This window comes from Urocampus carinirostris, chromosome 14 (genome assembly GCF_059441175.1).
Source record: "Urocampus carinirostris isolate Australia breed hairy pipefish chromosome 14, RoL_Ucar_1.0, whole genome shotgun sequence".
Lineage (NCBI taxonomy): Eukaryota > Metazoa > Chordata > Actinopteri > Syngnathiformes > Syngnathidae > Urocampus > Urocampus carinirostris.
In genome coordinates, this window is record NC_142362.1 from 1,520,685 (window position 1) to 1,548,641 (window position 27,957).

Sequence of the window (27,957 nt, forward strand, 5' to 3'; positions counted from 1 at the left end):
CAGGGCGTCCCTGGTCCACTGCTCGAAGATAGCTGGGATGGGCTCCAGAACCCCCGTGACCCTACTGAGGATAAGCGGTGCAGATGATGGATAACATACCACTTATATGATCAGAGTAGGCGTTTGTGAGACGAAAGTGTCGGCTCTTCCGAGTGAGCCGAGCCAAAAGAGCCTCTTCTCGAAAAGAGCTGGAATTCCCATAACGTGTCTGATTAGCCCACATGTGTCAAGCGGGCGTCCCGCGGCAATGGTTTAAATCCGGCCCGCAAGACAACAGTGAGAGAAGCGCAGGAGGAAAATGAGCTGTAGTTTTAAATATTTCCACCGGATGTCACCAAAGCCAGCTAACACTTGCAAAACAATTGTGGTCGTATTTTTCCATTTCTCTCTGACTCACTTCTTTATTTATTCCTCCCCTCTTTCTTTCTCCTGTTCACTCTTTTTCTCTTTACTCTATTTCTCTCTCTCTCTATTTTTCTCTGTCTTGCTCTCTTTCTATTTTCTCTCTAATTTACACTTTAATTCTCTTTCTATTTTTCTCTTTCTTTCTCTCCCCTTTCTCGACCGCTCTCTCTCACCTCACTGTCTCTTTTTCTCCTGTTGACTTTCTTTCCGTTGTTTCACTTCTCTTATTCTTTTTATCTCTTTTTTCACTTTCTTTTTCTCTCTATATTCATTTTTTTCCTTCTTCTCCATTCATATCTCAATTCTGCTCTCTTTTTCTTAGTTACTCTGTCTCCCTATCTGTTTATCACTCTCTCTTTCCCTTCCTCTTTTTCTCTGTATTTTTCTCCCTCTCTCTTTCTCTTCAACTTACTAGTCCGGCCCCGGTGAGATTTTTTTTTATAGCATTTGTGGCCCCCAGCTAAAACCAGTTGGACACCCCTGGATTAACCTGTTCTCTTGGATGCGACAGTAGGGGGCAGTAAAGCTTTACATGGCAACTCAATATAACGACTGTAGCCACCATCGGCGTCATTTTTACGCACATTTTTAAAAATTTCCTTCATTTACAAGCATGGTTTATCGAGTTAGACTGCTATAAAACAATTTCAAGCACTTCACCTCAAATAGGAGCATTTACCTGACCTTGAAAACACGACGAAATTCAAGCATTTTCAAGGAATTCAAGCATCCGAGCGAACCCTGCATTAAAATTTTATTGTCATGACACAACCGCTGTATTTACAAAAGTAAAAAAAAACATTTTGAAACAAAACAGGCAATTCAAACGATAACCTATAGTAAGACATTTTAAAAATGACAAGTGAGTTCCTGGAAAAAAATGTCGAGCATTCGTGGCCTTTAATTTGCTGTTTAAGTCAAACAACGTTTTTTTTTTTTTTTTAAAGGAAAAAAAATCCCCTCAGGGGAGGTAAGAGAGTGTCACTGGAGCTGAACTCTGTAGGCACATATGAGGAGCTTCACCTGAAGAACAACAAACATAGGAGAGGAATAAAAAATACACAGTAGAGTACTTTACTAATATGCTAACTCTATTAACATTTTGAATGGAGGGTTAAGCTAACATACATTCATCCGGTGAGCTAGCTAGCTATGTATTTAGTGATCTATTTATTCAGTCAGCTAATCATTTTTTTTGCCATGGATTTGTGGATAGGTTAAATCCATTCATCCAGTTAGTTAGCTGGCTATGTATCCATCCGTCCTGTAAGCTAGCTAAGCGTTTACCCAGCCAACCATCCAGCTCGCTAGCTATGCATGCATCCATCTGTCCATCCAGCTAGCTAGCTATGCGTGTGTCCATTCGTCCGTCTAGCTAGCTAGCTATGCGCGCGTCCATCCCTCCGCTCAGCTCACTATGCGTGCATCCATCCGTTCTTCCAGCTCGCTAGGCGTGCATCCATCCGTCCGTCCAGATAGATAGTTATGTAGGTGTCCATCCCTTCCGTCCAGTTGGCTAGCTATGCGAGCATCCATCCGTCCGTCCAGCTAGCTAGCTATGCGTGGATCCATCCGTCCGCTCAACTCTCTATGCATGCATCCATCTGTTCGTCCAGCTAGCTAGCTATACATGCAACCATCCGTCCATCCAGCTAGCTAGCTATGCATGCATCCATCTGTGCAGCGAGCTAGCTATAATATAAGTGCATCCATCCGTCTGTCCAGCTAGATAGCTATGCAGGCATCCAACTGTCCGTCCAGTTCGCCAGCTACCTTTGCATCCATCCAACCAGCTAGCTAGCTATGTGTGTATCCATCCACCCATCCAAACAGCTAGCTATGCAAGCATCCATCCGTCCATCCAGCTAGCTAGCTATGCGCGCATCCATCCAGTTAACCAGCAAACTATGCATCCATTAAGCCATCCAGCTAGCTAGCCAGCAATACATTCGTCTATCAGTCGAGCTAGCTGGATAACTATGCCTCCATCCTTCTAACCGCCCAATTAAGAAGAGCTGTTATCCTAATAACATGGAACGGATATTACCCAAATGAGTGCTAGCAACAGGAAATGAAAAGGAAAATGAGGATGCTAAAGCATATTGCGCTATAGTTTCGAATAGTTCACCTTGGCTAAGGGCGCCTCAGCCAGCCGCATGTACAGTTTGTTGTTTCCTACCACGGGGCAGAAGGAGTAGATGAAGTGACTGTCCTGTTTGGACACAACAACAAAAACCACCTCGCGTTAATACGGACAGGCGTAACACTGGACGAGGGCGGATACGGGACAGACCAGGAAGACGGGCAGCTGGAACTTGTCATTGAGCACCACAGCTTGGACGCCGCAGGGGCCGCCCAGACGGGCGGTGATTTCGTTGCGGAAGTTGGCGTGAAAAATGAAGAGGAGGAACGCCGTGCCTGAAAAGAGTTGCAGGGTCATCACCTACCTTGTGGGAACCACACATAAGACCGCACCATCATCAGCGATTCCCAACTACTCCAGTTCTCTTGTCACTATTCACTCTCCGGCGCAATAAAGGCTAAAATGCCCCCAAAATGTGTACTGGAATTCCTCCCTTTTTTCTCTGTGCACAGTGGGTTGGATATTATTCTGTGATCCATTATCCCTGATCGCATATAGCTGCAAGCAGGAACAAGGACATTTTTTGTCAGGCCTGGCGGTACTGCCCTCGTGTGGCCGCAATCCATTATCCCGTATCGCATACTGTTGTGAGCGCAGAGCACACCTTTATCAGGCTTTGCCGCTCTTTATGGCATCGTTTATGCTTAAATGGTAAATGGTCTGCATTTCTATAGCGCTTTTCAAGTCAATGAAGACCTCCCAAGGCACTTTACAATGTGCTTCACACTTACCCATTCACACACACTCACACACCAATAGGGAGTCAGCCATGAGAGGCGCCAACCTGCTTATTGGGGGCATTACATTAGATTCAGTGTCTTGCCCATGGACACTTCAACATATAACACGGAGGAGCCGGGAATCGAACCTGCAATCTCTTGATCCCAAGATGAGCGCTCTACCTCCTGAGCTAAATGACTTGCATGCATTTGTGGCCACGTTCCGTTATACCCAATCCCACATTGCTGCGAGCCGAGACAGGCAGAAGCCACTTTTGTCGGAAGGTGTGCTCTTTGGGCCAGTCTAAAATAAAATAAACGGTTGCAGCCATAATCCATTATTCCTGGTCGTCTGTTGCTGAGAGCAAGGGCCAGCAGATGGCTTTTTTCGCTATGTCCGGGCCACTGAAACGAGCCGTTGTGGCCCAGGTCAAATAAGGTGCACCGTTTTGGCCGCAATCCAATATCCCGTAACGCATACTGTTGTGAGAGCAGAGCCGCAGAGCACACCTTTGTCAAGCTTTGCCGCTCTTTTTGGCATTGTTTATGCTTAAAATGACTTGCATGCATTTGTGGCCACGTTCCATTATAACAAATCCCACATCGCTGCGAGCGGAGACCGGCAGAAGCCACTTTTGTCGGAAGGTGTGCCCTTTTGTCCCGTCTAAAGTCAAATACACTGTTGCACCCATAATCCATTATACGTGCTCGTCTGTTGCTGAAAGCGAGGGCCAGCAGATGCCCTTTTTGCTAAACACGCCCTTGTGGCCCAAGTCGAATAAGGTGCACTATTTTGGCCGCAATCCATTATCTCGGCAGAGCGCATGCTTTTATTTCCACATTTTCGGTTTTTGATTTTCATTTTGATGCATCCTCGGTGTGACGGTTTACCTTCTACCAGCGGCTGAGGTTTGAAGATAAACTCGGTGGAGAAATCGGGCGACTCGCACAGCCGGTGACAAGCCAGCGGGAAGACGGGCTCCAGAAGGACGAGCCGGTTCTCGAAATACGCCCGGGCCGTTTCCTCGGCCACGCTGGCCAGCCTGGGAAAGAGATGACTTTCTAGAACAGAGCCGCATGCTGCTTCACCCTGAAGAGACTCACATGCTAGTGTGGCTGTTGATGAGGTCGCACACGGCCAGGAAGTTGTTTTGCTTGGCCAAGTACAAGGCGGTGGTCTTGTGCTTGGACTGAATGTTGCAGTCGGCGCCTTTCTCCAGCAGGAGGCGCACAATGTCTGTGTTTCCACGCTTGCATGCCTGACAGGGAAGCCAAAATCAGACGGCTAAGACACATCCACTGTACAGTATTTGATCTTTTGATTCTTTAGTTATGATCAGGGTTGGGTAGGGTTACTTTAACTGGATTACTTTCAATGACTTTTGGATGACTCCAATACCAAATATGCTAATAAAAGACAAAAGAAACTAAATAGGAATAAAATGACTAAAATTTTGTGCAGGCTTGGGGAGTAACGGAATACATGGAACGGCAAAAATGATGTTGGCAAGCTGCTTGGATTGATTTCATTTAGTTTCTGTGGCATTTTATGTTAGTTTTGCCGGAGATCAAATCCAGGAGAGAAAGCTTACTACGTGTTGTGTGTCATCATTTTATTCATGTTTAGTTTTTTTTGCCTTTTATTAGCATATTTGGTATTGGAGTACAGTGGGACCTCGGTTATCGCGGTTAATGGGGACCAAAACCACCTGCGATAAGTGAAAATCCGCGTTTTTTTTTTTTTAAATAATAATAGGAATTATTATTTTTCTTAGACCTGCGAAGCTCCGAACCTGCGAACATGGAACCACGAAGTAGCGACGCCCCTTCAAAAATGCTTAAAAAAATAAATATATATATATATATTTTTTTATTTAAATGTAATTTTTATTATTATTATTATTTTTAGGCCCGCGAAGCTCTGAATCTGCGAACGTCGAAGCGCGAAGTAGCGAGGTCCCACTGTAATCCAAAAGTCATTGAAAGTAATCCAGTTAAAGTAACCCTACCCAACCCTGCATTTCAAAACAAATCAAAAGTCACCACAGATCCCGACCTTCATCAACGCCGTTTCGCCGAGTTTTGTCTGCGCGTTGACGAAAGAGCCCGCCTCCAGGAGGATGGCGACGGTCGTCACGAAATTCTAGAGGGGGAGAAAAACCCAAAACGGATGAAATTTCAAGCCTCCATCGATAAACGAGGAAAACGTCGGTTTTTGTCACCTTCTCGGCGGCGTGCATGAGGGCCGTGGTGCCGTTATTCTGTCGGGCGTTGACTCGGACGCCTTTCCTGAGCAGCAGACGGAGGACGTCGTCCTGACCGCCCGCCGCCGCTAGCATGCACAGTGACATGCCGCTCACGTCCTGGTATCAAGATAGCGTGTCAATTTATCACGACGGGCATAAACATACAATATAGACAAAGTTAAAAAAAAAGGGGGACACATGCACAATAGTACTGTCACAGTCTTGTTCAAGAGACAGACTGAGGTGATCATTTCTCCCTCATGCCATGAGGCTCTTTAACTCCACTCCAAGGAGTAAAAGCCCACATGAAACCCCACCCCCACATTTGCATATTACCCTATTTAATTTCCGTAACACTATTTAAATACTCTATAGCAAAACGTTATATTGGATATTTTTGTATTCTATATCTTTTATGATTTTATTTTTCAACACAAGGATACTGCTGGAAGTGTGAATTTCCCTACGGGGATGAATAAAGGATTTATCTATCTATCTAGTAGAATAAATATTGCCACAGGCAGAAACTTGAAAGAAAATGGTGGGCGACAGTTCAAACAATAACCGTTTTATTATACAAGCACACGTTCCAAGTTTCATACGACACGACATCATAAACTTGGGTCAACACGGCAACTCGATACAAAAACGATTATTTCAAAAGGATATTACCATCACCGTTGGAAGAACGTAATGAAAATGCTTGGACAACACACAAGACGATTGAGTCATTTTTGCATCATAAATACAGTATAAAAACACAAGATATACCGACTAGGGACTTCTAATACATTTACTGCCCATCAATAGTTTTTAATCTTGACGAAATATAAAAAGTCAGGGTCAAATCTGGGGAAGAAAGTGCCAAGATTCGTGTTTGATTGGCTACTAGGGTTCTAACAATTATTGGGATGACCATATTACATTAGTTGTTAACCCAATTATGGATGCGGTTCTTTGTTTTTTTTGTACTTGTAAATCGATGTGGAAGGTCAAGCTCTTCTTGGTGATCGGAATGAGTGGAGAGGTGTTGTAAAAGGACAGTGGGATGTTTGGACGCGTTCTAAGGGATGGGCAGGGCACACGTATGATGCGGCAGGGGTAAACCAGTGAAAGTTGTCGGGCCCTGCTGTTGAACAAGAGTGTGTTGTGTCACCCTGACCCTTTCTTGTGTCCTGTTTCATCTGGAGGGACGAAAGCATGACCGACTTAGGTGCCGTGGTGCTTCACTTGTTTGGGCATTTGGGTTGGCCTTGGTCCAACAATATTTGTGTGGTTTTTGCTACTCTTCCCCCCTTTTTTATTTTCTTTGTTACTGTATGTGTTTGTCTTGCTCTCTGTCACCCATCTTGAGGGATATGACCAAGGTAGATAGATAGAAATCGATGTTGTAAATGTAGAACACAATGTTTGCGTTCAAATGAAATACTCTTAAATACTGTGAAACTACCAAGTTTATCCCCTCAATTTTTGTTTTTTTTCCGGAACAATTGTAGGAACAAATACCATTACTTTGTAGGGAAAAATGTTTCAGTACTTAAACAATTTGTTGTTGGAACACCAATCCAGAACAGATCATGTTCATATATTCTACTTTGTGGAAATTCACTTAATGCAGGTGGTTATGAAAAGGAAAAAACGCAAAAATCAAGGTAATAATCTACTTTTTTCCCTACAACTTGCTATACAGTTGATTATAATGTCAACAGAAAACTAAAGATTGATAGTATGATTTTTAGGATATGGTACAAATAGTGCTACTTCTACTGGGGCTTACGAGACAGGTAAAAAAACAACATCAATAATAACAATGGAGTGCTGAACTTTCTCGCTTATATAGTGCTGTCAATGTCAGTTAAAGCTTTTAAGGTTTCACTTCAATGTGTGAACAAACAAGTTCATTTAAAAACAGTATTGCTTTAAGATGGAGTCTTTTAGTTTGTAGACATAACTCTGACACTAATGTGCTTCTTTCTTTGCTTGAGTCATCTAGTGCAGGGGTCAGGAAACAGAGGCCCAGGAGCCATATATGGCTCTTTTCATTTGTACATTAGGCTTGGAGATAAAAGAGAACATGCACCATTTTTAATTGTATTGAGATATGCAAAGCCTATTTCGGCACAGGCATAGCTGGGACAATGCTATTAAGTGAGTTCGAAGAACTATATATAGGGCAGTCTTGACTACAGATTATAGTCAAGACCCGGTTTTGGCTGTAAATCATAAATAATTCGTAACATGATAAATATTCTGCTAGAAATCGAAATCATTCTCAATGTGGAAGCTCATTAAACAACGTACGTTACCTGTTGAGACATTGCACGATGAAAAGCCACAGCATTATCTATAAACGTGAGCGTTAGGGGTGGGTATCATCGTTTGCAGTATTTTTTGTCATTTCGACAAAAGAACCCTGCCCGCACCTCTTTTTTAAACCATTATTTAGGACAAAATGTAAGTGGTATATTTGCTGATATGGGACACAGGCTCTGGCATTATCATTTCATAGATTTGATCAAATCATCCAATGTTACACCGTGAAATAAAATATGCTGAAGAATTAGCTTTAGAGCGGGTTTGGTGGCCTTGTTGGATTTTGCCTTATAAATATATGTTGTGACTTGACCACCACCCCCAAGCACACACACAAAAACCGAGAATATTTTTGCTTTTATGGCTTTTAAGGTCAAAAACGTTCCCCACCCCTGATCTATTGGGTATATGACCAATGTGCAACATAGGTGAATTGTCAAACGAATAAACCACATGCTCATCTGTGGCCTACAAGTCAAAACACATGCTATGAAAAAGTGTTTACTTTTTAAGGGCATCTAAAAGGAGAAAAGGGAGCTTAGTCAATATTATTGTCCCTTATCACAAAGTCCACGGTAAATATAGTGCAATTATGTAAATTGGGAAGTTGGGAAGGCACAGTTGACGAGTGGACGGCACATCAACGTTGTGAGGATTCGGGGCTGAAATCTGAAACCTTACAGTGCGGAGATAAAATTTCCTGATCTCGCATATCGTTTCTCCTTATACGCGGTCTTTGTTCATGTTTAAGGACAGTAAATCCACAACAATATTCTGTGGAAGTGAATGTGTGAGCTGCTGACCAGTTTAAGTTTGTACCGCCAACTATTGGAGAAATCCAGCTTTGGCTCCACCAAACCAAAACCTGAAGTGCATTAACAGTATAGAAAACAGATGGAATCTTCTTCAGTCACCTCAAGGTACACACTTAACACCTCTCTCCTTTACGTAGCAGCTTCCGCTAGCTCATGCTATTTACAGTAAAACCAGAGAAATGTAGTGTGTGGACAACTAGATCTGGTGCTATGTACTCAGTTTCTAAACAAATCCAGTCTACAGCGATAGATACACCGGCGCATCCCACTCTCCATTTGAGACCAGCGTCTGTAATTCCTGTTTGGGTTCTTCAGTTACATGTGACGGAGAAGCCACAAAGCCTCGTCTCCTCATGGACTGAATGTTATTGTGGACGAAATATTTGACTTCCCTCCAAGTACGGCCACTCAAAGCCGGCTCGGCGGCCAAGCACGCGTCGCAGTCCTTTTTTCCTGGCACTTTGACCAGTTTGCAGAAGTCGCCGAACTGCCGGCGGACAGCCATCTGCTCCTCGGTGCTCCACAACTTTTTGTGCTTCTTCTGTGGATTAGAAGTAGAGGAGGTTTGCTTTTGTGAGGGTTTTCGGTGAAGTGGCGATGCAGGGGCTGGCTGGTCCTGGACGCTACTTGTAAAAATGGTCGGGACCACCTGCGCATTCATCGAGGCCCTCGGCGGACTGGGCGGGTACGAAGGTGCGGCGGAGTGATCGAGGGTAGTGAAGGAGATCCCGCTTTGGTCGTCAAAAGTAGAAGAGAAAGCGGAGAAGTCCGGCGAACTTGGGCAGTTTAGCGTGGTGAATGTGGGAAGCATCGAGGTGCTGGGACCACCAAAACTTGGAAGCATCGAAGAGTTTAAAGGGTCAGCATAGACTGGGGCAGATATATTGGATGAAAAAGAAGGTGCTATTGGATGGATGCTGTCAGTTTCAGACCCATAAATAGGCGACATGAGTGCGCTGGTGGTGCTGAGTGGAGTGTACGTGGGTACCACTTGTGTATCGGTGGCGTTGAGTGGCGTGAACATCCCAGACTGACTGAAATGGATGGGATTCGCATTCGGGGAACATAAGGACGTATAACTTAAAGGCATCTCCTGGGTGTAAGGATTTGGTTCTTGCGGTGGGATGCTCATGCAGCAATTGGTATTTTCTATCAACTGGCCAGAAAGCCCCGACGATAAGCTACAACTTGCCGATGCATCGTCCAAATCCATCTTTTGGACTTCCCCCGTTTGTTTCTTTGGCTTTAAAGTTCGGCGATTCCTTTCCTCCTTGTTCGGATTACTACGTCTACGTATGGTCTGGATGCTGTTGTGCACGTAGTTCTTCACATCAGTCCACGAACGTCCGGCCAGATCGGGTTCGGCGGCCAGGCAAGCGTTACAGTCCTTTTTGCCCGGGACCTTCATCCTGCTCATAAAATCGCTCATTCGCTGTTTGACAGCTGCCTGTTCACGTTCACTCCATGGTCTTCTCTTAGGGACTGTTTTTGCTCCTAATAAGAAAAGAATATGTTTAATTCAAATATTTCAATAATTTGACACCTTTTCAAAAGGTATACATTTTATTTAATGATTTCAATGCAATTGAGCCAAGTAATGAACAACAAATTATGGTTGTGAGAATAAACAACGCAGTAAAACTGATTACTAATCCAAATGGAAACAGTTGGCACATTTACATGGAGGCAATAAATTATCCGACTGGAATTGAATATATACCAGTATTTTGATTACGTGAAGCCATGAAAACGCACAGAGAAACATGATTGAGTTCTTTGTCCGACTGCGAATATTCTCATTGGTTGGGTAGTTCTTGAATTTTCTGATTTCTCATGCATGTATACGCATTTGAGTAACCTGATTGCCGTGCGCAAACACGCTTCCTCTATCAGGGAGATATTTTTATGCCAACAAGCACTGTGGGACTTTTAGTACAGAGGCGAATGATACACACAACCTCCAGCTTACTGGCGAAAAAAGCCTCGTCTGTATTGGTTGCTTTCTCCCCGGGAATCTTTCGTTTTATTTTCTGCTGCATACCAAAAATAGTCAAATCCACGATTATATTCATCCATGTATAGTTTAAGTAAATGCTTTTGACAAACGACTCACAACATCTTATACACACTAGACGCAGTAATAGACTAAACAAGAACAACCCTTTGTTGATTTTGGTGAGTGATATGAATTAAATCATCATTAACCCCTTAACGTTCCGTCAGAGGACCGGCAGACTGTTTAAACAACGCTGTGTCTTCACAATGTCACTTAAATACATCATGCCACATATAAGAAAGCTTTAACGGTTAGGATTTAAGATATGATGAAAATTTTAAGATGTACTCGTCACAGAAACATTATGATCAGTCTGAAACACAATACCTTCTATAAATAATAAATATAAAGCCAGCGATGTCACCAATTACGCCCCCTGGCAGTCCTCAGATGATATGATTGTCTGCAAACATGCCTCGTTACATCCAGGACTGTCCAGTGAATCCAACCGTGTCAAAATGTAAAATCATTCCTGCGTAGTTTAACGAATCTTGTTGTAATTGGTTTGTTTTCCCTGAACAGACTCGTTAGATGTTTTCCAATATGGCTCTCACTTTTTGATTGACACCAGTCTGCGCCAAATTCAGGCTTGTTTTCAAGATCCACAGGGTGAATAAGCCTATAAGGGCTTGGATTTGATAAATCTCCTTTAGCTTTGAATAATTTTAGCCAGTAGTGACCGAATCAAATGACGATTGACAAAAAAAGAACGATACACACATATACACTGTGTATTCAAATTCGACCCCCCCAAAAAATGCGCAACACCACTTGTGATTCGTTCTTACGAAACCATTATTACGCACAATCGTTGATTGACTTCTAGAAAGAGAAGTCAAACATTTACAACACTTTGAAAAGGTCTAAAATAGGTTTAGTTTTACAGATTGTGATCAAATTTTACAAGGTACCAGGTTAGGCTTCGAGCTATTGTCTCACCTGTTTTCCAGCTAAGATGACCATGCTACACTCTTCTACAGGCATGCAATTGCTAAAAAAAAATTCAGGCGGGAATATTACCCCTCAATTACTGTGTGTTCGAAATCAGACTACTTAATGCAGAGACAAAACTTTAGTGTTACCTTTCAAAACAGACTAAAAGGGTCCATATTCTCCAGACAGATCAAGGACAGGTTTCTTGTTTTAGGATTTAAGGTGAATTATACAGGAAAGTAAAGGGGTTAAATATTTTTCAAATGTTAAATGCAGAAATTACGTCTTGTTGCGTTATGACGTCGCTATCGCTTTGCCCTGTAAACCGGGCTATCCATTTGTCTCTAGGCATGCTAACGATTCGTTCGGATTGCACAAAAATTGCACTTCTGATCCCAATCGGAATATTGCCTGCATGTAAACATGGTCTCAGATCATCAATACAATGATACTGACCGTGGCTGGCTGCGTTAGCCGGACCTCCGAGCCGTGTGCGATTCAACTGGAGCAAGGTTTTACTGGCCTCCTCTAACTGTGCTGCATTTTTAGATAAGACGTAGAACTCCTGGTTGCTCTTTCCCAGCAGTGCAGCCACTCGATCCACCTCGCCTTTGCTAAGGCTCATCAGTTGCCAACAGCAGGCGATTTGCTCCCTGAGCACCGGCGACAAGAGTGCTTCAGGGTTCTTCACACCACATTCTACCGCTACCCTTCGGAAGCAGTCCAATCCTCGGATGAAAGAGTGGCCTTCGGTTCTGGCGAAGAGATATTGGTTGCTTTGGGACACCCCTGCGTCTTGTCGGCTTTTCACCAGAAGGTCCAGCGACAGAGTCATGGTTTCCGTGAGCAGGACCAGCATGTTCCTGCCGAACTGACCTTCCAGTTCCACGCGAGTTAAACGATCAATGACCTCATGTTCCAGTTTGGTGCACTTCTTGATTTGATCGGCTGACGGCACAAAGTTCCCAAATAAATTTTTGCCGGTGTAGGTTTTTAAAAGGAGCCTGCCGATGTTGCCCACACGCGTTCTGTTGAAAAGGCAAACATTGGCCAGCGTGGCCTCGCTTAGCTTCTTCCAGTTAGCCGCGCAAGGATTTTGGCTCAGCTCTCGTCTGGCTAGCTCTTCCTCATCAGTGATGAACCGGTGGAGTCGCATGAGATCTTCAGTCACGTCGGGCGTGTTCACCTCGGCCACCTGAACCTGCGGTTTGGAGGTTGTGGATGCCAAGGACCTGCGCGAAAAGCGCTCGCTCCATTTGGTATCTACTAACTTTAAAAAAGCACTCACCTCGCCCTCTGTTAGGTTGTCTTTAGCCATGCGACTCTCTCCAAATGCAATCTCGGCAGCTCGTTTCAAAGAGTAACCGATTTTGGAAACCAGGGAAAAGGTTTTGAACTGGTTGCAGCTGGGATCAAAGCCACTGGCTTTTTTGGCCCCTTCCACTGCCAATTCGAATTTGGAAGCACAGCACAATTGGTGTAGATAGCGCACGGTTTCGTCAAGTTTGTTGACAGCTATCATAAACCGTCCCAGCTGTCGCATTTTCTGTCCGACGTAAGAAAACTGAGACCTGTCATGGCCGTACTTAGCCACCAGGGCGCTGCCGTATCGGCAAATAAGGGGGTCATCGGTTATGTGCCGAGCGATGTCGTCCTGGTGCATGGTGCGGATGATCTCACTGCAATCGTTTGTTAAGATCTCTGATGTGTCTTGTATCGGCGAAGCGGTGCTCGGTCTTGCTGCTTCCACATGTGGAATTTCCATAGATTTGTCATCACCTTTCCTAGATTTGCATGTGCTCTCGTGACGCCACAAGTCTATTTTGTGATAAAAGGTGAAGCAGTGTTGGCAAGGGAGAAGGTCCTGCACACATATTTGAGGATTTTTCCCCCCGGTCTGTGTGACAACCTTTTCTTCCCCTTTTCGGAGAGTTTTGGCACATTGTTGGTAATTCCCCTTGTCGCGGATTTGGTCGAGCATGGTCTGTCTGACTTTGGAACCCCGAGGGAAGTGAAAAGCACGGATGACTTCCGTTTCATCAGCATGCTTCTTTTCGAAATGCTTCTCCAGTCGAGTGAAAGGAGTATGGCAGTACAAACAAAAATGCTTTTTACGCGGTTCCCTTTTTTCCTCTTCATCCGCGCTGGATTCCGTAAGAACCACCTTCCTGCACTTCCGTTGACTAGACCGGGTCGGCTGTTTAATTTCAACAGTTTTCTTCCTAGGGCACATCGTTGCTGCGCGGTCATTTTTTGCCTTTGCCGGCATTGACCCTGACTTTGTTTTCTCACTAGAGTCAGACGCTACACTTTCACCAGCTTGGTCAAACGCCCTTTGATTGGGATGAACTAGACTTGAATTGTCAACGTTTGGGCATTCCGATGTATCAGTTTCCGCTCCTTGACTCAAATTCTGCCCACATTTATGAAGAGGTTCATCCATGTTGGAAGTCCTCCCTTCTTGTGGAGCTGACATAAAACCAGCGGGATTTCTTTTGTCCGATGAATTCTTCTTACCCATTGAAAGACAAGCCTGGAAGAAAATAGGAATATGTTTAAGACTGTAAGTCAAAAACAACACCTAAAACTGGTTGCTGCCATTTCAACAATCATATGCACATGTTTCTGCATCCGTGTGACGCACTAGCACCTTGGCAATGCCCTGCAAAGGCCAACACCCAAATCACATTCAACCAGGCTCACTCAATGCATTCAGGAAAAAAAGGAAACCACCAGTAATCGTCACCAGAAAAACCACGGCACCCATTCAAGGACTATTCAATGGCTTTATTGGATCAAAAAACGCGTTGACACGGTCCAACTGATAAGCTCGTCAATAGTGTGATGGGATGTAGACGATGGAACAGACAGAATAAAACATAAGGGTTCCTTTTTGCGTTTAGCTGTGTTTGGGGGGTTTAAAAGTTAAAATTCCCAGGAGAAGAAGAGTAAATAGTTCAAGGGACATGTGCTATATGATTATGGAGATGATAAGTGTTCTTATTTTGTGTGTACCTGCATCTTGTCCAATCACTCGAGTTTTCCGTAGACATATTGGTCGCCTGAAAACACAGACAACGTCAAGAGCTTTTAGAGTCTATATCTGAGCTCAAGCAGTGTAAAATGTTTTAAGGAAATAGCATGTAGATTTAGCTTAGCGGGTATAGCTAAAAGTAAAAGCTGACGTTTAACTGATGGACATTTGATGGGCTTTATCAACAAGTACGCATAGTTCAATAAAAAAATCGACATCTGATTGGTGAAATACTTAAGGGTGTCGTCCAGCAATAAAGAAATTGTACAAAAATGTCAAACGTATACTATATGCTTATTTGGGATTCTCATTACTGCATTTTCCCTGCCCCAAAAAAGAAAAAACAACAAAATGTCTTACCTTAGAAATATTGTCGAGAAGTCAGAATCCTTGGCCGGTGATGAACGGAAAAGTGAAAAAATTGACCCTAATTATGTCCTGTGGAAATTCTTGTTTGGTCCTTAAATCACAAGCAGACCTGATCCCTTCCATTGTGTGAAGCCATGACCATGGAAACGTTCCATCAGCTGCTTTGCAACCCACATGTGTGCAATGAGCCTTATTTAAAACGTGATGGGATGAATTGCTGCGCATTAACACACTCATTCTCACACCGGCAGGGCATCCAAGGTGCATAGTGCTTCATAAAACTACACATATTCCGGAAAAAGCAGGAGAATAATATTGACGTTAAAGGGAATCATTGATCAGCAGCCAAAAATTGTTATTGTGGTCTGTATTGAATGTGCACTTTAAAGTCAATTTACGCCAATAGGGCCACATATGATATATTCATTACTAACATATTATTGTCGTGGTTGTCAAAAAATGAATAAAGAAAGCTTGGATGCAAAAAAATAAAGTACAACAATGACAGTAAAACCACACACAAAGAAAAATACCTCCTGTAATTATAGAATAATTTGGAAAAAAATGAACTTGGATAGATAGAGATAGATAGATGTCTAGATAGATAGATGTCTAGATACATAGATACTTTATCAATCCCCATAGGGAAATTAGGACAAAAAGTCAAAGTTATGTATAAAATCTAAATAAGGAACTGAAATCAAAAATACAGAAATAAAAAAGAAAATAATACTCCTATTAAAATCAATGAATTAAAAAAAAAGTTTTGAATCCAATTGTGGACAAATCTGACCTCTTGTTCCAAGTTGTACTCCTCTTTGGAATTGAGTGCCAATTTCACCGCGACGTAGTCTCCACTTTTCACCGCATCCCGCAACTCGCCTGCAAATACGAATCATTAACAATACTTACATCTTCAATGCTAAAAGCTAGCATGGCGCATTGGCCATAAAACGAATTCAACAGCAAACGAAAATTGGACTCACTGGGTGATAATGGAGGGCCCGACAGGATCTCGTCATCTCCGTTCAGATGTTTCTGAAAGTCTTCCAGCGTCATCCAGTCAAGGTTGATATCCATTCCCAAATTCAATGTGCCCGTAACTTTGTTTGTGGAGGAAGAAAAAAAAGAGACTTGGCATTATAATAGTTAGTCTTTGAGAAACTTGGTACAGTAGACTTCCTGGGATACGGTGAACACAACTTACAAAATTGTCACTTTATGTTTTGGAAAAGGGGTTTTTAAGCATTTACCCCATCGTACCACATCACAAACAATATCATTTGCTTGGAGAACACTATCAAAGAGGCAAAATTTGCGGGCATCCATGCGTATGTGTATATGGAATCAAACTGTCTCGACCATTTCAAGGCAGTGGAGTATTTCCGACGAAGCATTGTTCATATTTTTTTTTACTTTTTTATATTTTAGCTAGCGTTCCTCATCCTATTTGAGCCTATCATGTCCTTTATTAAGGAAAGAAGTTTAAAAAACGCTATCATTATTTGGGGGTGTTTCGGATGAATTTGGCTGCTTACGTCTTATCCCGGGGTCTACTGTTTTAATACTGCATCAAGGAATGAAACCCACGTGGTTTTTCGATGGCTTCCGTCGATTGCCCGTCCACGTGGTCATCAGATATAGAATGTTTGGGATCGTCTTCCCTCTTTTTTTTCTTGTCATCTTGCTGTCCTTTTCTGTCCCAGCTGGGCTTGCTCTGACTCTCTTCCGGCTTCTCCCGACGCTCCCGTGAATCGTCGCCGCTCCTTGACTTGTCCAGTGTGTTCTCTCCTTCCATCTCGTCGCTGTCCAAAGTGAAGCCGTGTCCTTGTCCTGGTCTGGACACCACTAGACAAACGAGAGCAAAGGTTTGCCTTTGTGCAGCAGTTTATTGAAAAAAAGGAGAAACAAAGACTGTCTACCTTCGGGCTGCTTGGACTTTTCCGTCTTTTCGGTGTCTTTCATCGTAGGAAAGTCTTTAACCGGCTTCGTTTTATCAGTTTTTCCAAGGACCTGAAATTCCATATTAAATGAACATGGGTAAGAAATTGTACACTGAAAAAAAGGTTTATGTACTTCGGATTTAGCTAGTTTTGGGTTTTCTCAATTTTTTAAATTGCCTAATTTGCAATGCTCTTCCCCCTGAGATTCGATCAGCAACCTCAGTGGAAATGTTTAAATCTAAGCTTAAAACACACTTCTACTCTGTAGCATATGAATAACCTATACTTTATGTTGACAATATAAGGGGATGGTGTCATAATACTCTGTAGTTTGCAATAGTCTTTGATCTGTGTAGCCCTTTGAGACTCTGTGATTAAGGGTGTCACAAATAAACATGACTTGACAATGCAAGTACAGTAAAACCTTATGATACAGCGACTTAATGGTGTTTTCACTTTCAAATGTGCAAGAGAAAGATTTTTGTCTTGTGCTTCATAAAAGCGGCAAGCCAATACTGTATTTTTTGTACTGTATGTATTTGCTGTGGGTCCCATGGCTTATAGTGATGCGAAAGGGAGAAGCAAAAACACGATAACCAGGGAAACAAAGCTTAAGATACTCAAGAAATAAAAGCGAGGCGAATGAATTGCTACCCTTGTTGGGTTGCTTGGCCGTATCCAATCGATGATCGGGACTGTTATTGAAAATAAGGTGGTGATTATAGCAAGGAAATCTTAAGAGGGCTTGAAGTTTCCCCAAACTACTAATCCAACAGCGGCGCCTCCTCCTTGCATCCACCCACTAATCCACTCGACCAGTACAAGTCACGTCATACCAAAGGTAGATAATATTTTATGTTCCTTTACAGTTATATGTATCTATAATATTATTTTATCATATGCATATATTACACAGAAAATATTCTGTTATTTCAATGTCTTAACCTAAGGTACAGAGGGGGTTCGGAGCCAATTACCATAGTTTTCTATACTTTGCTATACGGCAAATGCAATTTTACTTTATGATCCACACCTCAGAACAGATTAATATCGTTACACAGGGTTCACCTTGTTGAGGCGAGATATTGCAAGAATGTAAAAAAATAAATTAAAAATAAATGAAAGAAAAGAAAAGGTAATAAGACAAATGGCACAAAAATGAGCAAGATTATTTGCCAGGAAAAGAAAACATGCTTTCTTGTCTACAATACTATATCGCAGATGTCTGGAACCCTTTTCACTCAAAGGAATAAAAAAGCAAAAATATTTATATTTAATTTTTTTCGTCATTTGATGAAAATTGATAAATCTATGAAATAACCAAATGAACCTATGTTCCATAGCAATATTAAATTTGTCTCCCTCCTGCAGTAACCCAAAAGTGGTGAGGCTCATTTTGTCTGTTTTGTCCTAAATAATGGTTTCAAAACAAGGTGTGAGCAAAGTTATATTGTAAAAATGTACCTAAATACTGTAAATGAAGATACCAATGTTTTTACCATCAGACGGTGCTGGGCGGGGAGGAGTGCACGCGCCCCGTGTATAGCTGCGCCCATTCTGACCGCTTACCCAATCAAATTGCTCTAGGTGCTTTGCTAGAGCTTTTAGGTGTTTCAAGTTTGTTCCGTTGTTTTTCATCATAAAGTGTCTCAGCCATGAACATAGATGGTTTAATGAGCTTCCATAAAAAAGGATTATTTAGTGATTTACAGCCAAAACCGGGTCTGTTGGTGTGACTGTAAACTGTCGTTGAAATTGTGTCCTATATATATATTACTGGGCAGGACCCTGTAAGCGATCAGTTTTATCTCGGCTTTGCACGTGCGACAATTTGCTCTGCATGTAACAACATATAGATCAATTACGAAAGTCCTATCTTTTCTTCCAGCCATATGCCCATATGGCTCCCGAGCAATATATGGTTCCCGACCCAAGCTATATCGTGTTTTGTCCAACAAAAGAAAAATTTTTAACAAACAAGAGAAAGCCCTAAATCCGCAACATGGAATACCTTGACGGGCTTGCTGGTGCTCTTTTCTGTCGGCGTTCTACGAGGAGCTCTGTCCTTAGCCTCGCAGCGGAGCAAGAATGTCTCAAAGAGGTTGGTGGAGCCTTTGGAGTCTTCCTTACTGGGCTCCTCCTCACGGAGCTTGGAGGCGGCAGGGGCGGCTTTGGCTGGCGGCACAGTCTCTTGGCTTTTAGTTTTGCGGTGCATGGTGGAGCTGTCGCTGGAGTCGGACGAAATCGGTCCAGGGTCCTCGCGGGTTTTGGATGAGGTGAGTGACTTGAGCTTGAGGAGGCTGCTTTCCTTAAGCTTGTTCTTTTTTTCAAGGCTCAGGTCTTTGATGCTCTTAAGTTTGACCTCAGGTTTCTGTTTGGGTTTAGTGCGATGCTCGTCCGAGCGAGGCTTCCCTTTCTTGGTGGAAGAGTCTGACTGGGCGTCGCTGATGGCCTCGTCCGATGACGCTACGCTGTACTCCTTTTTGCTTTTCTTCTTCTTGGGCTCTTCGCCTCCTCTGTCTTTTCTGTGCTTGCCCTCTTTGCTCTTATCCTTCTTGGGCTTCTTGGGTATCTCGTCTTCATCGTCAGACTCAACCATGAGCTTCCTGGCCTCCGTCGTCTGGTCTTCTTCGTCCTCATCAGTGTCAGGAACGTGCGAAGGTTTCATATCATCCCGCCACTTGTCCTTTTTCTTTTTCTTCTTCTCCCTGCGAGGTTCGTCTTCATCGTCCTCGATCTGCAGCTCACGGGCCTTCTTCTTCTTCTTTTTCTTCTTTAAGACCGGAGTTTCGTCGGCAGGCCGGTCCTTGTCACTGTCACTCTCGGAGTCCGCGTCGAACAAGTCACTCTTGGTCGGTAAAGTCTTGGGTGAGGGGAAAAAAAGAATGAATGAAATGGAAAAGACAATACAAAACACCCCTAGATTTCATCTAGAGCAGGGGTGGCGAACAAGTTTGACACAAAGAGCAGACATTTTTAACTGTGAGCATGGAGTCAGTTTCTCCATGCGTAATCAATTGCTGAAACATTTAAGACTGTCTTTTTACCTGGCTTTTCAAGGTGCTCAATTTTTGCTTGCGTAGTTCAGTACTTTTGGGGAATTCCGTGTCAATATTAGCATGCGATGTGCTAAAATGACGCTGAACATTTGAAGTCTTGAAATATATATCGTGGTACTAAATAATAAACAGAGTGATTTGCCAACAAAAAAGTAAGCATCTTCCCATTCTCCCCGAAATGCCCTGTGTTTATCTTCATGTTTCCGTTTCACTTTGCATTTTGACCAAGAGGGAACAGTCTGCATGCTCTTGTTTACTTAATTTCCCGGTGTAGTGCCTAAATCCGACTCCCCTGCAAAATCCTCCCCCCCTCGCGTGGACCTAACTGAAGTACTCTGCTGCGCTTCTGACAAAAGCGATCGTATTCTATTTAATAAGTTTATTAAAACAATAAAGCGAGCTAATTAAAACAATTAAGCGATCGTCGTCCATATACAGTGGAACCTCGGTTCTCGACCATAATCCGTTCCAGAAGCCTGGTCGAAAACCGATTAGGTCGATCACCGAAGATCAATTTTCCCATTAAAAATAATGTAAAATCGTTTTAATCCGTTCCAACACCCTGAATGTTTAGCATGAATGATCAACGTAATCATAAAGCTAACACAGGCTAATCGTACGTTCGCGTTATCGTAATCTTCCGTACGAAAGATTACGCTAGCAAGAATGAGTAAAAATAAAAAAATCAGGTCGTTTACAATTCATTTAGCACAAGTGGCTAGCTCAACATTGGAAAGGGGGCTCCGTTCCAACACCCTGAATTTTGGGCCCAGTTCCAACACCCTGAATGTTTACCTCGAATCATAAAGCTAACCCAGGCTAATCGTACGTTCGCGTTATCGTAATCTTCTGTACGAAAGATTACGCTAATATGAACGTGTAATAATAAAAAAGGATAAAGAAAAGAATTATGAATAGGATTTCTTACCCTGTTCCTCGATGTCAAAAGCAAAAAAAGAGGCACGTTGTTACAATGTATGTGTTTCACCCGGTGCGGTTAGAAGGGGGCACCAACTGTCAATGTAAACACTGAAGTTTCCGGTAAAGGTGAGTGACATACTTCTGCCCCCTTCTAACCGCACTGGGTGAAACACATACATTGTAACACACGTGATAAAAGTTGGTCACGAGGGGTGGGGGCCATCCACACCCGTGCGCCGCTCAGCATCGCACTCACACATTACCGGCGTTCGAAAACCGATTTTTTGACCGAAAAGCGAAGCAAGAATTTCTCAAAATTTTTGATCGAGCGCCGATTTGTGCGAACTGAGAGGCGTTCGAAAACCGAGGTTCCACTGTAATGCATTTATTAAACTTATTTCCCTCACTTGCTACTCCACTATACGAGCTCACGTCACACCAAAGGTAAATAAAATGTATTTTTTCCTTTACATGTATAATTATTTGTAATGTTCTTATATCATGTACACATAAACTACATATAAGGAATACTTATAATGTACATTTTATGCTGTTATCTGGGTTACCAGGGGTTCCAAACACAGCTAATTACCACAGGTTTCTAACATACGGCAATTTCACTTTACAACCCCAAACTCAGAATAGATTTATGTAGTATCCCGTGGTCTCCTTTATCTGTCATATTAAGAGGGAGTAACACTCAACTCACAAGTGTGGGCTTCCTCTCCTCGGTCTCCTTTGGGACTTCAGTCATGGCTTTCTTGTATGCCAAGAGAACCTCTCGACAGTCCTCCAAGTGGCCTTCTGGCTCCCAAGTGTCATCGTCAGAGCAGTAACCTTTCCAGCGCACTCGGTACAGCACCTCACCCTGGAAAAACAGACGGAATAACTAACCTTTTTGAAGCCGAGACCTACTTGTTACTGATTATTTAGCACAAAGGACTACCAGTTTGGAACATACCTTTAAAACAAGTTATTAATATGTTGTTACTATGTTATTATCAGGCTTAGGGGAGTCACTGAATACATGTACTGGCGTTATAGAATTAGGATACAAAATAAATGCAATGCTATTCCTTTACAGTTACAGTAAAACGACAATCGGATTAAGGTATAGTGAGTGAAAATAAGGATTAATTTGCAGTATAACAATTTTGTTTAATGTTTATTTACATTTTGACCCATTTCATGTTTGTAAACAAGTGTGATGTCACCAAGCTGCACACACATTGTTAAGCAGCTTAATACATGAATGAATGAATGAAAACTATTTCGAACATTAAAATAAAAACAGAACAAAAACAATAACTCAACAACAAAATAATGTTACATAATATGTACGAAAAAGGGGTAGTAAGAAGCAGATGCTTATATTCCCTACCCCTTCCCTTTTAAATACACCAATGATAATAACAACAATAGTAATAATATTAATAATAAGAGTTATGATATAACAATAGCAACAATAACAACAAAGTTAACCATAGTTATAGACGGACTATTGCCAATCTCTCGTATCACTCATACCCCATTTTCTTCATCTCCTCCATTATGTTTTTTTGTATTTAAATTTGAACACGTGAATAGTTGGACATTGTTTGATCTCGTCTTGTAAATTGTTTCAAAGTTTGACTCCACACACAGACACACACATACTTTTCCTGGTTGTTCTCACCTATACCAGCCGATTGACAAAAAAATGATTGTGGCTTGTAGATGCTATCATCTCAAAGAAGCACAAAGTATGTGCAAGCACCAAGATAGCTACATTATTTTTGTGATCAACAACAACAAAAAATGTTCTTTTGATCGGCCCTACACGTACATTTTGAGAGCCACCTTGGTGAGCATTTGCATGTGATGTTTTCATTTGTTGCATAGGAAGCATCAAAGACACTTGCCTCAGACTGAGGACACCAGTCAATCTGATGTGAATGGGCAGCCTATCCATCCATTCATCCATTATCTGCACCGCTTATCCTCAGTAGGGTCGCGGGGGTGCTGGAGCCCATCCCAGCTGTCTTTGGGCAGTGGGCAGGGGACACCCTCAACTGCTTGCCAGCCAGTCGCAGGGCACACTGAGACAGACAATTCGCTCGCTCATTCACACCTAGGGATAATTTGGACCGGCCAATTCACCTGACACGCATGTTTTTGGAATGTGGGAGGAAGCCCACCGAGCACGGGGAGAACATGCAAACTCCACACAGAAAGGTCCGATGGGCAGCCTAGTAAGTGTGAATATTGTCAAGAGGTTTGGCATCCCTGATTTAAACAAGTAAAACTTGAACAAGACATCATAGTTGGTTGGAAATTTAGAAAGTGAACACTGGGTGTATTTAAAACAATGTGTGAACTAAAACAAAGCATATCTGCCAAGTGAAAGAGAAAGTTGTTTTTGCTTGTTAAAGTTTCTCCATTTTTTTCATGCTGAGGTTTTGGAATTTCTCCCTACCCTCATGCAGGTTTTAAATAAGGGGATGTTGTAACATTAACCTGTGCAGCTCTTTGAGACTGTTTTTGATGAAGGCCTATACACATAAACATGACTTGTCTCATTAGATTATACTTTGTGGTTACAATTTGAGCACTTTTCATAGGACTGCTCGCGACTACCCGAGCTTGGTGTACTTCAATTCTTTTTCAAGGTTAAATTGTTCATTTATCTCGAACAAAATTGAATAATTTGAGCTATATGTATTTTTTATAATTCACATAGTTGTAAATGGAGTACGCCAAAAGTAATCCAGTTACATAACTGCAATATTATGTCAAGTCATGTTTGTGTTTGGCCCTTAATCACAAAGATTCTCAAAGGGCTGCACAGAACACAGATTTTTGCAAACCACAGACTATTATGACCCTGTTCTAAAACCTACATGAGGGTAAGGAAAAACTCAAAAACCTCAACATGAGGAAAATGAAGAAACCTTGAGAAGGGACCGCACATGAATGCAATGTATTTATTTACTGATGCATTTTAACATTTATTCTGTTGTCAGGTGTTTTGTTATGTACTATAGTTTGTCATTTATATTGTCGTGTACTGTCATGAATTTATTCTATCGTACATTTCAGTATTTATTTTGCCACGTACAGTAAATTCTCACATGTTTTGCAGGGCAGTTTGTTGCATATTTTGTTCATTTATTTAGTCGTTTATTTTGTATTCTGTATTTTATTTTGTCATTTATTTACTGTATTTCATTTTTTGTGTGTTTTGTTGTCTTTTGTGTGTGTATTTGGTCATTTTTATGGAATTCTATTGTGTGGTGTAATTTGTCATGTATTTAGGTGTTTAAATTTGTCGCTTATTTATTTATGGTATTTAGATAAAGAATTTTCGCCAGGTACCTAGTAACTATCAGATTCCATCTCTAAAGTAACCCTCCCAACCCTGGTTATTATGTTTTAACCAAGTTGTAACCAATAGACTACAGGTGTCAAAGAGGTGGCCCGCAGGCCAGATCAGGCCCAGTCAGGGATTGAATCCGGCCCGCGAGACAACACTCAGAGAAGCGCAAGAGAAAAACAAGCTGCAGGTTGAAATATGGCAACTTGATGTTACCAAAGAAAGGTGCCTCGAACAAAGACACTGTACTTGTATTTATTTCTCTATCTCTCTCTCTTTCTTTTCCACCCCTTTTCAACCACTCTGTCTCCATCTCTTTCACTATATGTCTCTTTTTCTCTTCATTTTGTTGCTCTTTGTCTCTTTCTCTCGCTGTGTCTTTTGCTCTATCTTCCTTTTTTCCTTTTCTCTTTCTCGCTTCATACCCTTTGCGCTTACTTTTCTCTTTTCTCTCCTTCTGTCTTTCTATTTCTCTTTGGTTTTCTTTCTTCCCCTCCCTTTCTTTTCCCCCTCTCTCACCACATTTTATCTTTTGTTTCTCACGCCCTCTCCCTCTCTCTCTTTTTCTTTCTATGTCCTGCCCTCTCTCCTTTTCCCTCCCTCTTTCTCTTATTTCTTTATCTCTCTTTTTCTTTCTCTTGAATCTACTAGTCCGGCCCCCGACAGAATGTTTGTTCTATCGTGTGGCCCCCGAGTTCAAATGAGTTTGACACCCCTGCAATAGACGAATAGTTATGGCCAAATGGTTCAACTATTAAAACGTTTAATACAAGTGCACGGAGTGATTTACATGCGTCAATTACTAGCTAATTTAAAAAATAATTTTGAAATAATTAATAGTGTATTGGCAGCACGGCGGAGTAGTGGTTAGAGCGTGTGCGGCAAAGTTCTGAGGTCATGAGATTGAACCTCCTGTATGGAGTTTGCATATTCTCCCCGTACTTGTGTGAGTTTCCTCCGGGCACTCCGGTTTCCTCCCACATTCCATGTCAGGTTAGTTGGATGGTCCAAATTGTCCCTAGGTGTGAATGAGCGAGCGAATTGTCTGTCCCCGTGTGCCCTGCAATTGGCTGGCAACCAGATCAGGCCCACTGCCCGAAGACAGCTAGGATGGGCTCCAGCACCCCCGCGACCCTACTGAGGATAAGCGGTGCAGATAATGGATGAATGGATGGATAGATAATGGTGTATTGAATCGCATCGATCTAGTCAATGATTTTAAATGGCAGTTGGAAGGCAAATATCCTTGAAAATTGTGTCCTATTTTCAGAACCGCTCCACGGGCTCATCGGATGGCTTTTGCGGGGGCTACCCGGTGCCCACGGGCAGTGTTTTTAAATATTACCTTTAAATGGAGCATAATGGTTTATTTAAGATGTAATTGTAATTATTTATTTTCCCCTTTGAGCAAAAGATTAAACATTACTTGTAAAACACTGACTCCGAATTGGGTTAAAATATTCAGACATATTCTAAATTTAGGCTGCATAGACGCTAATATAATTTATAAACAAAGAATATACGGAGTGCAGGGTTTTATAGGATGGAATATTGGGAAAAATGTTTTATAAATAGGATACAATAATTATTCTGTCAACCAAGTACGAAAACATGATTAGCTTGTTCGGCTCCAATGCTACACCTAGCCCGTTAGCCTTACCTCCTCCACACGCATATCAATGATTCTCTCCACTTCGTAGACATTTTCTTCCTCCTCCTGCTCGCTGTCCACCGGGTCCATTTTCAAAATATAGCTCTCCATGGTCGCCTTCGGTTAGGTTTTGACCTCCGCGGAGGCCGACCTCGGTGATGGGGGAGGCAGGCGGCCGGACAAATGACCTGGCCGTAGCTAGCGGATAGCCTGGCTAGCCGAAAGACAAAGCCCGCCCCTCAACGTGATGCTTTCACGGACTGTCGGAATTTAAATTAGCACGTGAAAACGACAAGCGTGTTGCCTTACATCAGGGGTTTCCAACTCATTTGAACTCGGGGGCCACACGATAGAGCAAACATTCTGTCGGGGCCCGGACTAGTAAATTAAAAGACAAAGAAAAAGAGATAAAGAAATAAGAGAAAGAAGAAGGGAAAGAGAGAGAGGGCGGGACAAAGAAAGAGGGAAAGAGCGTGAGAAACAAAAGATAAAAAGTCGTGAGAGAGGAGGAAAAGAAAGGGAGAGGAAGAAAGAAATCTAAAGAGAAAAAGAAACACAGAAGGAGAGAAAAGAGAAAAGAAAGCGCAAAGGGTATGAAGAGAGAAAGAGAAAAGAGAGAAAAGGAAAAAAGGAAGTTAGAGCAAAAAAGGTTAAAAGACACAGCGAGAGACAAAGAGCAACAAAATGAAGGGAAAAAGAGACAGAGTGGGAGAAAAGGGGTGGAAAAGAAAGAGAGAGAGAGAGAGATAAATACAAGTACAGTGTCTTTGTTCAAGGCACCTGGCTTTGGCAACATCAAGTGGACATATTTCAACCTGCAGCTTGTTTTTCCTCTTGCGCTTCTCTGAGTGTTGTCTCGCGGGCCGTATTCAATCCCTTAGCGGGCCCGATCTAGCCTGCGGGCCTCTTGTTTGATAGCCGTGCCTCACATACTGTATGATGAAAAACGCTAGAAAAAAATAGAAACGACTGTAAAACCAAATAGTATGAACAACGAAGTGTCAGAGATGCCCCACTTCCTTGAAAATGTTCAGTCCATTTGATTCCTAGCACCGCCTTGCCCCCATCCCCGATTTTTTTATTTTATTTATTTGACTATAGGGGTTTAATATAATAAAAATTACATTTGTTGAATGCAGTGAGGATTTTTCACAGGGAAGGCTTGGGGTTAGTGTGGCCTGGACAAAAATTTTTGTTTACAGAAAAACAAGAATGAGGACAAGGGGAGACGCGGGAAAAGGAGACAAGGTTTCTGATAAGCTTTCTTGTTGTGAGTCCTCTAGACGTGGCGGCGTCTTCCGGCAAGGAGGAGGTGACGTTGGCACCTGAACCACCCCTTCGTAACGCACCGGTCAGACGAGGTGGGGAGTTCCTGGCCCGCCCAGGGGGAGGAGTCAGCACGCCCAGGGGAGGAGTCGGCACACTCCACACAAGTGGCCGATGGCCTGACATGTCAAAAAGACGGAAGACGGAAAAACACAGATCGGAGAACGAGAGATGGGCGGCTCGACAAGACTAATTAGACTAATTCGATAATAATTCGGAATTCACTTAATAATAAACTGAGAAAATAAATCTGCCCCCGTGTGGAAAAGCCTGTCTCTTGCCAATATGTTTCCCTAAAATTAAGAAAACGAGCATGCATTGTTAGGAGAATAAAGTTTGGGTTTGGTTAATGGAGTCAGATAACTAATCGGAACAATTTGGTAAACGCTACATTTGTAATATAGTTTAATTCCTAACAAGGTATTCTATCCACAAATACTAAATGATTCCAATTTGTCTGTCAGCTTCCTTTCATTGCTTTTCCTCTGGTTGTGTTGCTTGAGAAACTTCACTGGTTTCACAAATTATAATTGGCGAGCTGGCGGATGTACAGTAGTACAAAAAAAAAAAGGTGAAGAAAAAGATCCCTTTGTCCACTGCTTCTGTCGAACGGACGGTTTGAGCTCTAAATCCAATAAAAACCTATGGCATCCATACGACAGGACCGGCTAG

At 42.4% G+C, this 27,957-nt stretch overlaps 2 protein-coding genes and 1 long non-coding RNA gene across 5 annotated transcripts; 1 reads left to right on the forward strand and 2 right to left on the reverse strand.

Annotated features, from left to right (window-relative positions):
• Positions 1-1,139: 1,139 nt before the first annotated feature.
• mphosph8 (M-phase phosphoprotein 8) lies at positions 1,140-26,215 on the reverse strand. Of its 3 annotated transcripts, XM_088353194.1 has the most exons (15): positions 25,969-26,215; positions 21,666-21,824; positions 18,988-19,839; positions 16,956-17,046; positions 16,624-16,881; positions 16,020-16,136; positions 15,827-15,915; positions 12,919-14,163; positions 5,490-5,630; positions 5,324-5,410; positions 4,372-4,526; positions 4,159-4,310; positions 2,699-2,823; positions 2,534-2,617; positions 1,140-1,428 (listed from the first exon to the last, which is right to left on the reverse strand). In XM_088353194.1, the coding sequence occupies exons 1-15, from the start codon at positions 26,068-26,070 to the stop codon at positions 1,387-1,389; spliced, it is 3,699 nt and encodes a 1,232-aa protein (XP_088209320.1). In that variant the 5' UTR covers positions 26,071-26,215; the 3' UTR covers positions 1,140-1,386. The 3 variants fall into 3 exon arrangements, with proteins under 3 accessions (XP_088209320.1, XP_088209321.1, XP_088209322.1); XM_088353195.1 differs by lacking the exon at positions 12,919-14,163 and having other exon boundaries at positions 25,969-26,210; XM_088353196.1 differs by lacking the exons at positions 15,827-15,915; positions 16,020-16,136; positions 16,624-16,881; ... (2 more) ...; positions 21,666-21,824; positions 25,969-26,215 and adding an exon at positions 14,646-14,697.
• On the reverse strand, positions 8,178-12,908 carry LOC148352423 (uncharacterized). The gene is made up of 2 exons (XM_088353201.1): positions 12,087-12,908; positions 8,178-10,135 (listed from the first exon to the last, which is right to left on the reverse strand). Exons 1-2 carry the CDS (start codon positions 12,784-12,786, stop codon positions 8,880-8,882), a joined length of 1,956 nt encoding a protein of 651 aa, XP_088209327.1. The 5' UTR covers positions 12,787-12,908; the 3' UTR covers positions 8,178-8,879.
• Positions 17,467-27,538, forward strand: LOC148352424 (uncharacterized). The gene is made up of 2 exons (XR_015852733.1): positions 17,467-17,817; positions 27,243-27,538. It is a non-coding gene; the product is annotated as an uncharacterized LOC148352424 (long non-coding RNA).
• Positions 27,539-27,957: the final 419 nt, after the last annotated feature.